At 44.0% G+C, this 16,859-nt stretch overlaps 1 protein-coding gene across 1 annotated transcript in view; it reads left to right on the top strand.

Moving 5' to 3' along the window:
* Positions 1–1,031: 1,031 nt before the first annotated feature.
* spegb (striated muscle enriched protein kinase b) overlaps positions 1,032–16,859 on the top strand; it is a gene marked incomplete at both ends in the record, with an annotated part of 42,283 nt that continues 26,455 nt past the window's right edge. Inside the window, 10 exons of the mRNA XM_079733786.1 lie at positions 1,032–1,446; positions 10,418–10,504; positions 10,695–10,746; positions 10,856–12,300; positions 12,613–12,756; positions 13,152–13,334; positions 15,035–15,201; positions 15,470–15,558; positions 16,058–16,233; positions 16,533–16,793. Of these exons, the coding sequence (XP_079589912.1) occupies positions 1,032–1,446; positions 10,418–10,504; positions 10,695–10,746; positions 10,856–12,300; positions 12,613–12,756; positions 13,152–13,334; positions 15,035–15,201; positions 15,470–15,558; positions 16,058–16,233; positions 16,533–16,793 (3,019 nt within the window). The remainder of the gene's footprint in view (positions 1,447–10,417; positions 10,505–10,694; positions 10,747–10,855; positions 12,301–12,612; positions 12,757–13,151; positions 13,335–15,034; positions 15,202–15,469; positions 15,559–16,057; positions 16,234–16,532; positions 16,794–16,859) is intronic.

Here is a 16,859-nt window from a genome sequence, read left to right on the forward strand (position 1 = left end):
ATGGATTTGCCTCAATATTCTGTCACCATTAAAGACAGTTGAGAATATTGAGATAAAGGTAGAGATAAAGATATAGATATATTGTAGGTACAAATATATATATATATATATATATATATATATATATATATATATATATATATATATATTTGTCTCAATTTTCTGAACCACATTTGACCTACAAAAGAAACCTCCAACTGTGTTGCACCGTGCCACAAGGTCTGCTGCCACAGGATTGGCTGGAGGCGGCCGAGGTGGGCGGGTTCGCTTGGGTAGACTGGGCAGACAGATCCACACACAGCTGTCATTCCCCCTTAGGACTGGTCTGGCTGAGGTGGTGGAGTCGGCAGTGGGGGGCTCTCATGAGTAGGAATGCTGAGCTCATGGGCCAAGGCGGTCGGGGGAACCAGAACCACCATTGCTTGTTTGCGTGACAGGACCTCGGACACTCTGATCCAACCATCAACAGCTGAGCCAAGAGGGACACGAAGGTTTTCATGAGGATCATAATCAAGGAGAACTGTTTCAAGAGTCCCAAGCTTCTCCAACCAAGGAAACAAGCCTGAAGTGTGAGGCTGGCCAGAGGGGAACTGTCACCCAGCAGAAGCAAGGAGAGGGAGCTTTCATTGCAACTTGAGCCACTGGGTCTTGCCCTAAAAATACATATTTGCAGAAGAGCCGGTGCTTTCTCACTCCTGTTTAATAACTTGACAATCAACGTTTATGCCATCCCCATTTGGACAGCAAACTAGGGGTAGTACAGCACACCTCTACACATTTGGTCAAAGTTACTTCAATAATGATCACAACTTGTGATTGGTTCTCAAAAGAAATCCATCTGATCTCAAACTTTTACTATCACCGATATCACCAACGTGAGCAGCATGTTGGCTGTAACATCTTAGGAGTTTAGTATTGTCTCTCAAGTCCTTTCTCCTGTGAGATCACTCCGTTCCTAGACCATTCTACCAGGAGGGCCAGGCCCCTGTCCAGGACCTCTCTAAGGGTCATCTCATCAGACCACCGCCACCATGAGGAAGGCAGAGGTCCAAACCACCCAGAAGAGGGGCGCCGCCGACGAGGCAGGCCCTCGCTCCGGGGGGGTGGACCCCCCTGTCCCCCCAAAGCGCTCCAACACGACCCAAAGCGGCCCTCAGCCTCGGCAGCCCTCGCCCACGCCGCCCGCCTTTTTGCGCAAGATGAGGAACGCGGCGGTGGGCACGGGCTGCGACATCCGCCTGAAGGTGAGCGTGGGCGGGGACCCCCAGCCCTCTCTGTACTGGTACCACAACGACGACCTGCTCAACATGGACAACCAGGAGTACGGGGGCCTCTGGATCAGAGACTGTAAGCCTAGCGATGCCGGCCTCTACACCTGCATCGCCAGCAACCACCTGGGGGACGCCCGCAGCAGTGCGGTGCTCGCCGTCCTGGATCTGGGAGAAGGTACCGTCACATGGTCATGTACTTGGGTGTTATTCCGTGTTTCAGTCCTTTGGCTGAGGCAGTTTCTCCAAAACCACTGAGTAAGTTCAGATACTGGTCATTAGGGAGCAGGTAGGGGGTGAAGGTGACTGGCTCTAGGATGGCTCACAGGATGGCCAGTCTAGGGACGTTGGGGGATCGAACCTGGAACCAGAGCCACAGAGTGAGTGCAGATGCAGGTCCTAGAACCAAAGCCACGAGTGAGTTCAGATACAGGTCATCAGGGAGCAGGTAGTGGGCCTACAGGATTGCCAGTGAAGAGATGTTGGGGGATCGAATCTAGGACCTTACGTCTGGGGGTCAAACATCCTAATTGCTTGAATATCCTTCCACCACTAGACTTCTTATTACGCATACACTGATACTATTATGACCTTGAAGAGATGCTTTTACCAAAGACTTAAGGGTCTCTCACTACAGCGAGTTTGAGATACAGTTCATGAAGAAGCAGTTAGGGGTTTAGGTGTATTGCTCAAGGAATGCATGCTGATGTTAGGAAGGATAGACCATAAACAATGCTGGTATTGGTAGACTGGTTGCTGCTGTTGCTAGGTTGTTTGGGTTCTGCTCACCACCACACACCATTGAGAAATCTTCCAGGTGGAGGCAATTGGCAGCAGCCATGAGAGACAATAACCTGGTTTGATTAGCAGAGCTCAGAGGTATCAGCCAATCAGGGAAATCTGCTGAGTCCTGCAACAGGATTTGTGCCATCCCCCCTGACGACATAGTCCTACCGTCCACCTCTCATTATGTAGACCCACGAGTGTGTAAAAAGGCCTGGGATGAGCCAAGGAGCTCTGCACAAATGTGATGATGCAATGCAGTGTTATGTCTTGACTTTGGAGTTTCGCTCTGCCTCATTTGACAGCATTCAGTGTCGGTTTGGATAACGACAATAAAATTAAATCTTCTCTAAGGAGCAGTCAACTATCCGCTCGAAAACAAATTACTAATAAGGATACATTCTGACTCATGATACAGCAAACGACTTGGAAACCTAAATGATCTGTCATGCATTTAGCTGAATCCAAGGAAAGCAGAATAACATGGAGCATGAGTTGGAAATGACCATATTGTTAAATGTCAGGGTTTTAACAATCTGGTAGCTTGCATGCCTTCTTTCAACATCAGTTTAAAGTGTATTTGTGTGTCCGGTACTTCTTTATTCATATTGTAGTAGTGTAACTAGACTAATGTGCATAGGATGCAACACACTGATGGATTTGATGATTTACAATTAAAAAGTATCAAGTGTAAATCAAATATTCCAATATCACATAGAATCAGTTTGGGGGATATTGTCATTTAAAAAGGCTGTGCAGCAAAACTGTGAGAAACTTCTGGTGATCTTTGAGATCAGAAATGGTTTCCTGCATACTTAAGAGCTGCAGACATTTAACTGACCACTGGTAATAGGATTGTGATACAGTAAAACTGACAACTACTGGTGAGAGAGGACTATGTCTGTGTGTGTTTCCATACAACTCAGTATTAAAAATCAAAAGGAGTTTTCACTTTTTTGAGGTTCAATCAAGATGTCTAATTGTTGATTCACATTCCAAGAGACTATGAACCTTATTTAGGCTGGTTAATTTGTGGGGAATAATTTCTAGAATAATACTGCCATGACACCGTTGTTGTTCTACTCAACAGCGATGATATGACCACGAACAGCTGGGGAGGCTTGTTGATAAAACAAATACTAGCCCTCCCCTGCCAAAAGAATGAAACAACCTAAACCTGTGTTTTGTTATAGAAATGGTCCTTCTGCCTTTCGGTTTTCACTTATGTGTTGCAATCTATATCCAACTGCTTCTGCAGCTGTCACTTCACTCAATGGGGTCTCTCTCTCTCTCTCTCTCTCTCCCCCCCCCCCTCTGTCCCTCTCTGCTGCAGTTGACTGCTAGTGCTGGTTATTTATACTATGGAATGTGCCAGGCCTCAGATTTTTCTGATGGTAATGCGCAGAGGCTCCTGTTACAGAGGAAGACATCAGTGCTAATATTAGCACTAAACTCTGTGTAGTTTTTTTTTTCTTGGGGTGGTGGGTCTCTGGATTAACAAAAACAGAAAATGGCAGTGTCACAATTTGGTCTGATTTTAATGGAAATATTAGATGGAATGTCACTGAGCATTCTCGTAGCATGTCACTCGATACACAGTGCTACTTATGTTACATGGCCCTCACACTGCTCATGTGCTTTTAACTGAACTGGGTTTCATGGGGACTCTAGTTGCTTAAGTATGTCCAATGCCTTTATTACGAGAGTGCTGCATGCAGAGCTCAACTGTTGTTCCTCTTTCTTTCTTTCTTTCTTTCTTTCTTTCTTTCTTTCTTTCTTTCTTTCTTTCTTTCTTTCTTTCTTTATTATTCTCTACAAACTTTGGGACCTATCTCCTTCCTCAATTTTTCACGGGACTCCATTCCAACATTTAACATATGAGCCATTTCTTCAACTGTTTACGACCTAACTAAATCATGAATCAGGAATTTCGATATCATTTATACTTTTTTCAGACTCACAGTTTTAGTTTCATACCGGCTTCGTTTTTAGTTGGTCTCATTGATTTACGTTGACGCTGGAGGGTGAGGACGTTCAGCAGTGTTGCCAGACTGGGCGGTTTTTTCCGTCGGATTGGGCTACTTTTGAAGGAATTTCAGACAGTGTTGCCAGATTGGGCGGTTTTTCCCGCGCGTGTGTGTATGTTAGACACACAAAGGTTTTAGTTTGTATCTTTGTGGTTTGGTGCAACAAGTGTCTGCTTTAGTTTTAATAAGTGCATTCTTGCATTATCTTGCTGTTTCTATCCGTAGCCTCGGATTAATTATTATTTCTACAGTGCAGACTACTGGAATGTTCTCAATCGTCACTTTCATTCAGGCTGGGTGTGAATCACATTACTCCATGTCAACTTCATGTTTTTGGTTAAACTATTTTCTTAACTAGTTCGGATAGTATTTTTTTACCATTACCAGGTTCTTATAGTGTAAATATGAATTCTCACTTTGACTTATAGCCAAACCCGATTAATCCAAGCTATTGCACACGACACAAAATACTCCTCCTTGGAATTGAGTTGAATTTTATATTTTTGTTAATTTATATATATATATATATATATATATATATATATATATATATATATATATATATTGGGATATATATATTTTAATATATCTTTATTCTCATAACAACTGTTACGAGCACTGTGAGGAAATGGGTCCATACTGCCTTGTCTGTCTTCACAACTCATGTGACCATACTAGAGTCTTAGAGTCATATCAGGGCTATTGTTACATCAAACAGTGTGTGTACTCTTTACCACACTGAGCTGCCTGCGTGTGTCTGAATTCCACTACACTCCTTGGAGGGGAAGATAAAGTTGGAACTTTAGATGAGTGTGTGTCGGCTGATGACGGCCGTGGCGTCTTTCCAAAATGGTTGGATACTTTCCCCATCATGTAATCCTCCGCTCGGGTCAGAGATCTGAGAGAACAGGTGGAGCTTGAACCGCACGGTGGAAATCCCCCCCCCAGACACAACCCGTACGCCACAACACAGCAGCTTTGATTTTGGCTAAATGTGAGCACAAACATCGCTCGTTTTGGCTAATTGGGCTTGCACATCAGAATGCAACATGTGATTTTTGGTTGCGATACTCGATAGAGTTGCAGCAATGTCAAATCATAAACAAACGTAAATCTACCTTAACCTAATGAAACGTTGTTTTGCCATGTCTCGCAACAGAAACACGACAACATAATGCAAATAAATTCCTAATTAATAACTAAATAATGACTGAAACACCATTACTACCATGGAGGTTGTCATTGCGATGTGACGTCCCGATCTACAAGCCCTATATAGAGCCTCTTCAAAGAGCTGTCATATTAGGACAAAAACAGGTGTTCCTCATTACGGGCCTGCTACTTCATGCATTTACATATATACATAGGCACCGCATTGACTGCTCCTAACCGTTGCTGTGTCGTCAACGTCACATCTAACATACAACGCCATATTGTAGAGGCCAAGACTCGCCTGTAAAAAAAATACAAGTGAACGTGCGACCTTTGGCTGTAAAAAAAGTACTATAACGTTAACATGTCTCAACTTTTTTCTTTAGAAATATTCTATCATATTATGTATACTTTATTTATTATTTTAGATTTTGTATATATATTGTATATATATTGTATACATGTTTATATATTTATTATGTTATCAGCAAATCTGTCCTACGATGAGACCAATGTAAAAGGGTATATTGGGACTATGGTGCTCATCATTTCAAATGTCTGTCTCTATGCCGGAACTCAATAAACAAATGACTAATTTAATCAATGTATGAATTGATCTAGAAAGGCCATTTGAGGATATTTTCAATGATCGTATGCGTTACTGCATATTCTACCCCTTTGTTTACATTTACATTCAGGCCATTAAGCAGCATAGCAGGACAATGCCAAGTACTATTCTTAAATACCAGGACGTACAACATACAATTAGTGCACTGTGCTTTGTCTGCAAATAGGGTGATTATTATACACATTATATAAGTTCCAGGTGTTTGATTGTGAAGATTGAAGTGTCAGTATAATATTATATTGATATTATGATTATTATTATTTTATATACGTGCATAGTATACATAGACTACTATATAGAACACCCGTACCCACACTATCCCGAAAGCATATAAGTTAACAGCAAATATACCAAGGAACTCTGAATATTATTGGTGCTGCGTTTGACGAACAGAAGGAATATTAGAGCCATCGTTTATACTGACGTTCACAGAAATGGTTGGCATCGCAGCTGTTGTCTGGCAAATCTCTTTGCTCTAATTATGCTGCTCATGGTCCATCCATATCGTGGTCTAAAACAATAGTGGTGTCAGCTGCATCAGGGTTCACCCTCTTCTGAAAACCCCCAGTCTCCTCCCCATCAGATCTGCTGTTATCCAGCCCTTCGTCTCTGTCAAGTGTGAAGATGTCTGTGCAATTGCAGCAGGCACAGAGTTGTAAGTCGGCGAGATAACAATGAGAACAACACTGCGTTTCCAATTACATGACCGTGATATAGAATGGACAATTAACCAAAATTACTCAATAACATTCATCATGTATAATATTCAACAAAATATATTTTTTTATTCATCATGTACATGGTAATTGTGTACCCACTGGAACCTGTTCAGGGGACTCTGGGCGTCTCTGAAGGAACCAGGGGTAGGCTAGACAACATTTTCTATGGCCCAGTCTGAAAAGGGGTAACACGATAGCCTACTTACTGTATATATAATAGGCTAATATATTCTCATCATGTTAGTATTATGTCATCAGTAGCGGTAGGCCTATAGTGACACATTCTGAATGCAATTATAGTGAAGATATAATGAAATACAATTTAAAATCATTTATACTAATGATATTCTGAATGTACAATCATGAATAGTTGATGAGCCTATCCTGCAAAGCAGGCTTGGAAAACTCAGCAAAATAAATGATCGACTGGCACTCATAGCAACAAGGTGCACTAAGCCTACCGATCACAGTTCTGCCGCGCAAAACGAACCACGTGCGTGCATCTGTGACACCTGTTTGATGAACCCACGTGACACCTGTTAGATGAACCCACGATTACTGTACCCCCCCCGCCCCCCCCCAACACCCGCCAGACTGCTGGGGTTTTAATGAAGACGTCTTTGTAAACCTGCCCGGCGGATTATTGATTCTGCGTGGGCAAGGCGAGAGAGAATAGGAGGAGGTGGTGTGCTGTGGATTTGTCACCACAGAAAGGTAGCCTATATTTATACTCGAGGACAGTCACCAGTGAGGGGTGGAGATGAATTTAATACGATTCGGACTATGAAATTATATTTTCTTTATAAATAGCAGCAGGTTGCTATGACTATCCGGTCGGAGAGCTCGCTTGCTGAATACTGTACGGTGTTGCGGAGGAGTGAGGGGGTTCCTGTCGCGGTGGCAGGGATTCACTATGTCTCCCCCACCCTCCCGCACACACACACACACACACACACACACACACACACACACACACAGATATACACATACACGCGAGTACAAGCCCTCGCGTGCGCGCACATAAACATACACACACAAGCGCACATCCACACACACGCACACACACACACACGCAAAAGCACACGCACACACACGCGCGCGCGCACACACACACACAGAATATCCCCGTTACGCAAGGAATGGGAAACATACTCACTTGGGACTAAAGGAGTGGGGGAGGAGAAAAAAAACCCGAAGAAATCTACCAAGCTGGATTACACTATGTTGTGAGGAGGGGGTTTCTCCTGCACAACGAGATGTGTTCATCATGTTTGTTCCACCCTGTCGAGGCTGCTTCTCCTCTCAGTGGAATCCCTCTCAGATGAGCATGTTGGAGAGAGATGCAACTTATAGGCTGCATGACGGAGCAAGGGTTTTGTAAGGGATGCTCTCCTCATGTTTGTCCTTTTTTTTTGGTTTGTTTCTTGGTAGCGTGTAGCCCGTTTGATTGTATTCCTTTCACATCAAGCCATGGAAGAAAATCCCTGGAAGTAGCAGATTACTTGATTTGTAGGGCAGTGGGCTACAGTTGTACTCAGTGAACTGTAAGCGTCTTATTGGGGGACGAAAGGCTACCCCTCTCCATGGAAGACCAGACACAGATATATTCTTTACAATGGTGGAAAACATAGAAATCACAATGAAGAAATACAGACCAAAGAAAACGAAGCAAGTAAGTGTCGAAACGATCAGCCTCTTTGCCAGGCTATTATTACCCCATTGGTATGTGTTGTTCAATATTTACCATCCATATGGAGCATTTCAAAAACTGTCTGATTCGTAATGCTGGCGGGAAGCATGCTTTGTTGTGGTCTGTGTCATTCGAGAGTTGAAGAGCGTCATTATTTTGGACAACTGTCAATGTCAAACACGTCAGTGATGATGGCAACAGAGAATCCGAGCGCTGCTATTCTCAGTTCTGCAGGCAAAAATTCAGACGCAAACCCAGGCTTCCCTTTCCCTTTAGCCTTGTAATGCTAGAGATGGAAACTTTACACACACACACACACACACACACACACACACACACACACACACACACACACACACACACACACACACACACACTGGAAATATATCTAATGGAAAGTGGTATTTTATGCCAATGGGGGTAATTAGTATGGGGCTGCAGGTTCAGAAAAGGGCTATTAAAATAATGGATTCTGTCGCTTTGATTAAGATGAACGAGTGTGTGAAAAAACATACAGCCAAACAATACCGCAAGGCCACTCAAAATCCAGAAATCTATACTCAAAAGCCCAAAATATACAATAAAATGTATTGAGCCCTGTGGTCTTTAGCTGGGTGTTAATGTGGGTCAGGGGGTGCTATGGAGTATACAGTGCATGGTAGCAGTGGATATAAAAGGTGCACTGCATAGTAATCACATTTTACTACTTCAGTTTTTAGCTTGAATAACTCAGCTCCTTATGCACATTTTGTCAATATTATTGTTCTATTTCCAAGGAATTCAGCTTTTCAACTTTTAACAAACCCCAAACATGAATTTGGACCTGCAAGTTACCATTGATCAATGGAAATAATTGTAACACACACACACACACACACACACACACACACACACACACACACACACACACACACACACACACACACACACACACAACACATACTTGTATTCCACTCCAGCCTCAATTACAAATAATCTTGAGCCTGTTCAATACGGTTGCTTTATCTTTCCTCCTCTGTTCAGCTAATGTCTCGGTGTGATGCTACCACCCTCACCTATCCTGTCGTCGTCTCCTTTATCTTTGGCTTTGTCCTTGTAACCTCATGAGTAAGTGTACTGGTTATCTTCAGCTTTATGTTGCTAACTTCCTGCCAGTCCTCCCACAGAGAGACGAGCACGTCGGTGAAGGCTATACTTCTGTATTGATTCTTCAGTTACCAGGTCTATTCTGGGATTCACCACCAATAATTCAGGTGTTTTCATTTGTAAAAACCAGGAATCAACCACAGTTGTTATCTTCCTGGACAATATGATTCTTAATTCAACAACTCATCTTTCATAAGACAATCGTTTAGTTATTTAGCACACTTTAAACCAAAGCAATTTATAGATACTGTTCACTAAGGACCAATTAGGGGTTAGGAATCTTACTCCTGCCGACAGTTAGACAGGTATTGATATTAGGGTTCGAATCCAGCACCTTTCCTGCTGGTAGTCAAACTCGCTAAGCACTACACTGTCCTCTCCGCTGTTCTGAATTCATCTGGATCCTGCTAGGATGTCCATTTTCTGTGCCCGTCGAAACTTTTATATCGAGTGGGTTCCTCGATATACGCCCCTTTGATTAAATTCTCTCTGGGATTTTTGGCTGCCTTAAATGAAAAATCCTGTGCTGTGTGGGTCTGTGATAAAGCTCTTTGAGACTGTAATACTGGAGAAAGATAAACTCTACAACCTATGCACTTAAAACCAGACATGTCTTCCATGAATGGGTGAGAACGGCCTCAGCTCTAGATAAACATTGTGTTTACTGGCCGCCACAGATAGCATTGTATCCAAGCCTATCACCTATAATCACCTATAGCGCTAACAACTCTTTTCTATTGGTTCCTATGGTAACAGTGTTTTCTCTCTTCTCTTCTTCTTCTGCTGCCACTATGGAAACTTCATTTTCCACTAGTGCAGGGAGATCAAACACGGTAAAATATCATGTTAATGTGGGTTCCAGAGATTGTCTTTTACTGCTTTTAACTATTGCCCCTTTCTACCATTCGATGCATTGTGTATACGGTTAAATAATCGGTTTCCTTCCATATTTGCAAACAGCTTACATTTGTGTTCTGAAAATGGTTGGTATGCTTGCTCTTCAGATTCAGAGACTACAGATGATGAAGGTGGGGACCAGATTGAGACCAAAGATGAGGGTGGAGATTATGAGGAACGCCCTGTGAATACATGTAAGCAATTTGATTCTGGATCACCTCCGTTATTTAAATTTATATGCAACAGTGATCTTTATTATTAAATTTGATTATTCATGTTTTGGGGCTGTTAAAAAAAAAACAGTTGGAGAGCAGTCCTGTTTTGAGCCCATGTATGTATATCAAAAATGATTTTTATCTGTATTTTTTTTTTTATGGGACTTAGTGATGGACAAATCTGCAAATGAAGATGACCCTGAGTATTCTAAGGCAACCAGGTAAGCCAACACAATAAACAAAAAGCATTCTCAAAACACATTCATTATAGCAGGTCAATTGTTTTTGAAACACTGGTCTTTTAAATATTGTTTTGTTTGTAATTTCTAGTCAATCTCCCCCTCAAGTCCTGCCGCCCCCATCTCCAAGGGTCAACAGGCGTTCCTCAGCCTCTCCGAGTCGCTCTGGCTCAACAACGCCCATTAGTTTCAGTGGAAGGAAAAAGGTCCCCGTTCCCACCGACTACCAGGACACGGTGCCTGGGGAGTTTGAAGAGAAGGTCCGACAGCCCAAATCGGCCGGCATGTCCCAGGGCAGCACCCACGATTCCCGACCCCAGACCCCTGTGAGCGAGTACTCCTCCCGGAAGGACCTTGCAACCAGGCCCTCCCCGAAGCTCACCAGGGCGAGTTCCAAGGTTTTTGAGAAGGTGCGAGGTTTGGAGGAAAGAAGACGCAGCCTCGACCTTCCCGAAGGCTCCATCTCGGGAAGATCTTGGGCCGGATTCAACCGCGAAGGGTCCGTTGACTCAGATGACGGTGGAAGCCGGCTAGGGATCTCCAGGGAAAGTTCCAGAGAAGACCTACGGGAGGCTCTGAAGGAGGATGCGGCTGAGAGGAGGTCGATGTTCAGACAGAGGGCCGCCTCGCTCGAAGACAAGCCTCGCTATACGCAGAAGGTTCAGGACATCGAGAACAAGTTCACCGAGGAGCTCCAGCGCATCAAGAAGCTTGTGGGCAAACCCCACATGAAGAAGTCTTTCTCAACCGAGCAACTTACCTCGAGGGGAAGGCAACGGCAGCCTTTTAGGAAACTCGAGCCCATACCTCCACAAGTAATCCAGAAGCTCCAGGAGAGGGAACAGGCCCAGTGGGCCAAGGAACAGAAGGAAAACGAGCCAGGTAAACTAGGTTCTTCCCCAAGGTCACCACAGAACCTCGGTAACCCACCGGAGTCAATGCAGTTATCAGACCTACCGGGACAATGTTCAAGGAGAGAAATGGCCAGTCCGGTGAGAGAAATCATTCAGAGGTCACCATCGCCTGCTGCTACTCGAGCGCTACGTGCAGAATCACCGAGCACAAATGTTGAATTGTCATTGCGTAAAGTTGAACGAAGACCGCCAAGTCCGCTAGTGCAAAGGGTATCTCGAGTCCAAGAACCACCACACACACAGCCGGTTTCTCCTGTGCAGATGTCTACAAAAGAGGAGATTTCAGGGCGGAAGACGCCCATAGAAGTTGCCCTGCGGAGGATTGAAAACAGACCAGAGAGTCCTCTGGTGCAGAGAAGAACTACGATGGTGCAGGAGCTCCCTGTACAACCACTACCAGCAAAGCCAGCCGGGGTGACAGCATTAAGTCCATCGGAAGAGAAAATGGAGGTGGAGGTCACAAAGCCTGCAGCCTCCAAGCTGAGCATCCCAACCATCGTGGTGGAGGAGGAGCCTGTGGAACAGACTCAGCAGGCGTCGCAGGTCAAGAGTGGCAAAGGAGGACCAGCACAGAAGAGCAAAGCCAAGAGTCGCAGGATGCGGCCCATGTCTCCAGAGCTCGGTCAGATATTAAGCTCTTTTTTGTTCTTTGTTTCCTTCTTAAGTCCTTTTTCTTTTATTTAGTTTAGTACGTTCTTACTAACTTTCTTTGGTTTTTGTACTTTATTTCTTAAATGTATAGGTTCTTTCTTTCTTTCATTTGTATATTTGTTCTTTCTCTCTTTTTGTTTTGCCTCCTTTCTATAGTTGTATTTAGTCATTGTATTGGACATGGGAAATTGTAAAACCAGCTGACCCGTCTGACAAAAATGACATGCATACAAAAACTAATAGTTGACCCAAATTCTTTCTCTTGATCTGAGAAATCGTACAGATTCTTCCGATGACTCCTATGTGTCTGCTGGTGAGGACCCAATGGAGGCCCCGGTGTGTGAATGTCCCCTTAAGGACACCGTCTCAACCGCCGGAACCGACGTGCTCCTGAAGTGTGTCATTGCCGGCACCCCTATTCCCGAAGGTTGGCAATGCACTCTGTTTGAACCAGAGGTCACCAGAACATGATCTACTGTGACCCACCTGTGACCTTACTTTGAGCCAAACAAGAACCCATCAAATATTTGATGCAGTGAAATAAGCAATACTTTTTTCAACCTGTCCAAAAAGGGAGATAATAACATTTATCCATTTATATTTTTCTTCAATGCAGTCTTCCCCTTTTCAGTTCACTCTCCTATGATTAAATGATACCGGCCGAGGCCTGTACGTTGACATTTGAATTGTACTGTGCGTGACTTAGTTCTCTGCTATGACACGCTTATGGGTCTGACCCGCAGTTTGAAAATTACTGGTTTTAACATCGATCCTTTCAGCCTATTTTTCAATTGCTCATTGTTTTTTTCTTATTATTTTCAGTGACATGGAGAAGAGATAACACCGTCATCACTGGCAGTGCTAACTGTGTGCTGAAGGTGGAGGGCGATCGGCATAGCCTCCTCATCAAGTCTGCAAAAGCGAGCGACGCAGGGAAATACTCGGTAACTGCAGTCAACGAGGCTGGCAAGGTCTCTACAACTTCCACCCTTGTCGTCAAAGCAGGTAACTTCGTTAGCTGTTACCATTATTAAGATCTTGTAACGGGGGTTTAGGCAGAACCCAAGTGCACAGACTGACAATGGTGACAGGGCAGTCCAAAGGTTTTATTGATCGCACAGATGATCAGGGTCGGGCAGGGCGAGTAAACGGGGACAGGCAAGAGTTTGCGAACCGGCAGGCAATCAGGTAGACTGGGGGTACCGTCGGCGGGTGGGTAGTCGGGCGGGCGAGGGGTTGATATCAGGAGGGCAGACCGGCAGGCGAGGAGCTGGAAACAGGGGATCAGGCAGGCTGGCAGGGACTCGACAACAGGCGGGTGGTCAGACAGGCCAGAGGGTTCGCTAACAGGCAGGATCAGCGTTGGAGAAACAGTTCTGGAGTTGCGGGAAAGCTCTGTGAGTATCGAGAGACGATCTGACAGAGACTGAGCGGAGGGAGAGGATTTATATAGAGGGAGCACAGGTGAAGGTGGTTGAGCTAATGAGGTGAGATCAGCTTGGCAGGCAGGTGAACAGGAAAATCAGGAGCGGACCATGACAGATCTTATCCAACGCTGATCTGGTAGTAAACAAAATCGTTTTTTGTTAGTTGTAGACTTCATCTCTGTAATTCATTCTGGGAAAGCAAATCTTCTTTGATTATTTTACAGGAAATCTGTTTAACGGGCAACCTGCTACGGCAGTAGATTAAAACAAGGCCATTACCATTATTTTTGTTGGACAGCATAAATTGCTTTTCAAAGAGCTCTTATAAATCACCTTTGTGATTACATTTGTGGAAAAAAAAAAAGAAACCCTCTCCTATGGTTAAAGTTCCCACAGGAAATAAAACTGGCTCTCCTAGGTGCCAAAATGGGCTGTTTTCTTCTATTAAACTGATATAGACAAACAATAATACAGTTTTTTAAGGTATGTATTTTTCATATATTTGCACCCAAATGTAATTTGTGCTTACTTATGTATACAGCAATATTATGCAGTTATGAAACCTGCCTGAATTGGTGTTCAACTGACAAGTACGTCGTCCTATTGTATTGCTCTACAGTCAACTATAACTGGTAGTGCAATGCTTGACAGCTAGCTTTCATTTTGGACAGATTCAATATCAAGGCAAAGCTCTATCCTAGCCACAACGACCAACCCTCCCACTTCTTCAAAAGGCAGGTCTTGCCCCAACCTCCCATTTAAGGTTATATGATGTATTTTTTCCCCCACACTCAGCAAATGAGTCTTCCATATATCGCAGTTGAGCAACCACACTAAGAGTTGCCATAGCAACTCAGAGGCTAAATCAAACCTATAAATTGCCCACTACAGTGCAGCAGTTCCACTCAATACGAATTCTCTTGTTTTTTGGTCTCGGGTTACATACTCATTGTAAAGCCCATCATATTTTCTGACAGAAAAAAAACTGAATTACACACTGAATTAACATAATCAAAGACTTTACTTAAATGAATCATATTGCATGAACCAAAAATTACATTTACTTTTAAGGTCATGAATTATTGCATTTATATTCATTTTATCCAGTCATTTAGCCGAACCTTGTAGAAAAGGTAAATTAATGGCACATTTTAGATATATGTCAACAAGGAGCAGGTAGGAACCTAGCTCAAGGATGACTAACAGTTAGACAGAAGACTATCCTAAAACATCATAAAATAGGCAATGTCTTACAAAACGTTTCCTGGTGCCTGGAAGGCTTGGTTCAGGAGCCCCGGGGGACCCTGGGGCCGCCCAGGAACGTCAGCAGCCCCATCACGTCTGACGAGGAATACCTCAGCCCCCTGGAGGAAGGCCTTGACATGGGGCAGCCGGGACCCCGGCGGATCATCGATACCCTGTTCAAGGAACCCCCCACATTCCTGGTAAGAAAGCCACAAAGCATTAGAAATTATAATTATTTTCCTTTCCTTTAAAGAAAACCTACAATGCTTGTAACATTGGGGTTGCCAAAGGGATGATTTTACATTTAGGTGAGTTTTACAGGCGGGTAAAACATGAAGAATCCATACCTCTCTGTTTCTCTCCAATGATCTTAGAACCGATTTTAACAAGGGTTTTCTGGCTGTTTTCTGTCTTTTACTGTGAAGCTGTGAACCCCAAAAATAACTCCCATGCTCCCATTCCATGCAGGTAACCATGAGTGATCAGGCTGTCATTGAGGGACAGGAAGTGACATTGTCCGTGCGAATAAGTGGACAACCCAAACCAATGCTTTATTGGTAGGTTCACCCCGACCGCCTGTCATGGCTCTGAATGCTCACATGTCTGTTCTCTTTGGCGCATGTTGCCTTGAAGTTAATGCCAACTGGCATGAGTCTAAAGATGAAGATGGCACTTTTCTTTCTTCTTCTCTGGCATAAATTGCTATGCTGTGTAGTACATTTATGAATCAGAATTATTTAGATTTTGAACAAAAAACAGCTTGAGACGACAAACTGAACAGAAGGGCGCAAAGAAGCAAAGTCGCATCATACCAGTTCAAACATCATGCATACAGAACAAACTCCACGTTAAATACATAGGCTCTCTCGTTACCAAAAGATATTCCAACAGTTATCATATTTTTATGAAACGCAGCTATGCTCTTATGTAGTGAATCCTAGTGAAATATAACAGCTTCAGGTGGCTATGAATAGATCTGGATGAAGAGCAGACCAAAGGATGGTTCTTCTTTGCTCTTTTGTTCTCCATCTAATCCCTTTCTCCTGATCTTTGCAGGCTGAGGGACAGGGTGACGGTGAAAACAGGCCTGCGGCACGTGGTGCGCGAGGTGGGGGACGGCGCTTTCGAGATGAACATCCTGTCTGCCAAGCGGTCTGACACAGGGGTGTACACGTGTAAAATCATCAACGAGTACGGCACTAAGCAGTGCGAAGGAAGGCTAGAGGTCAAAGGTAAACGTCTGCTGTTGTAAACTTAGAAGGTAGACATCTTAGCAGACGTTCATTTAAACACATTGCCCATGTTATGGTGCATTGGGAAAAAAAAAAAATATGCCGTATAAGTATATGTATTTACATATATCTATATATAATTGATAAGTATAATTAGCTTTTACCATCATTATATAGTGCTGGGTCCACTGAACAGTCAATAGATTGATTTATCTCTGAATAAACTTACAGTGGTACATGAATACTTAAACCACTTGATGTGAACACTGCATTGCCCTTTTCCTCCATTTCCTGCCCAGCCCCGGCGGTAGAGCCCGGTCTGGCAGTGATCCGCCCCGTCCGGGACATCACGGCCAAGGCGGGGGACACGGTTCTGTTCGAGTGCCACGTCATGGGGCCCCAGGACACGGACGTGGACTGGCTGGCCAACAACAAGCTGATCCAGCCCGCGCTGCTCAACTGCAAGATGCACTTCGACGGCCGCAAATGTCGCCTGTTGCTCAACTCGGTGCACGAGGACGACAGTGGCACGTACGTGTGCAAGCTGAGCACGGCCAAAGGTGGGTGGCAAGGAAGAGCACTCTGGAGTTTCAATCTGGCAATTAATGAATCCATTAATGAAGTGC

The sequence above is a fragment of the Pollachius pollachius genome (assembly GCF_949987615.1).
Source record: "Pollachius pollachius genome assembly, chromosome: 3".
Lineage (NCBI taxonomy): Eukaryota > Metazoa > Chordata > Actinopteri > Gadiformes > Gadidae > Pollachius > Pollachius pollachius.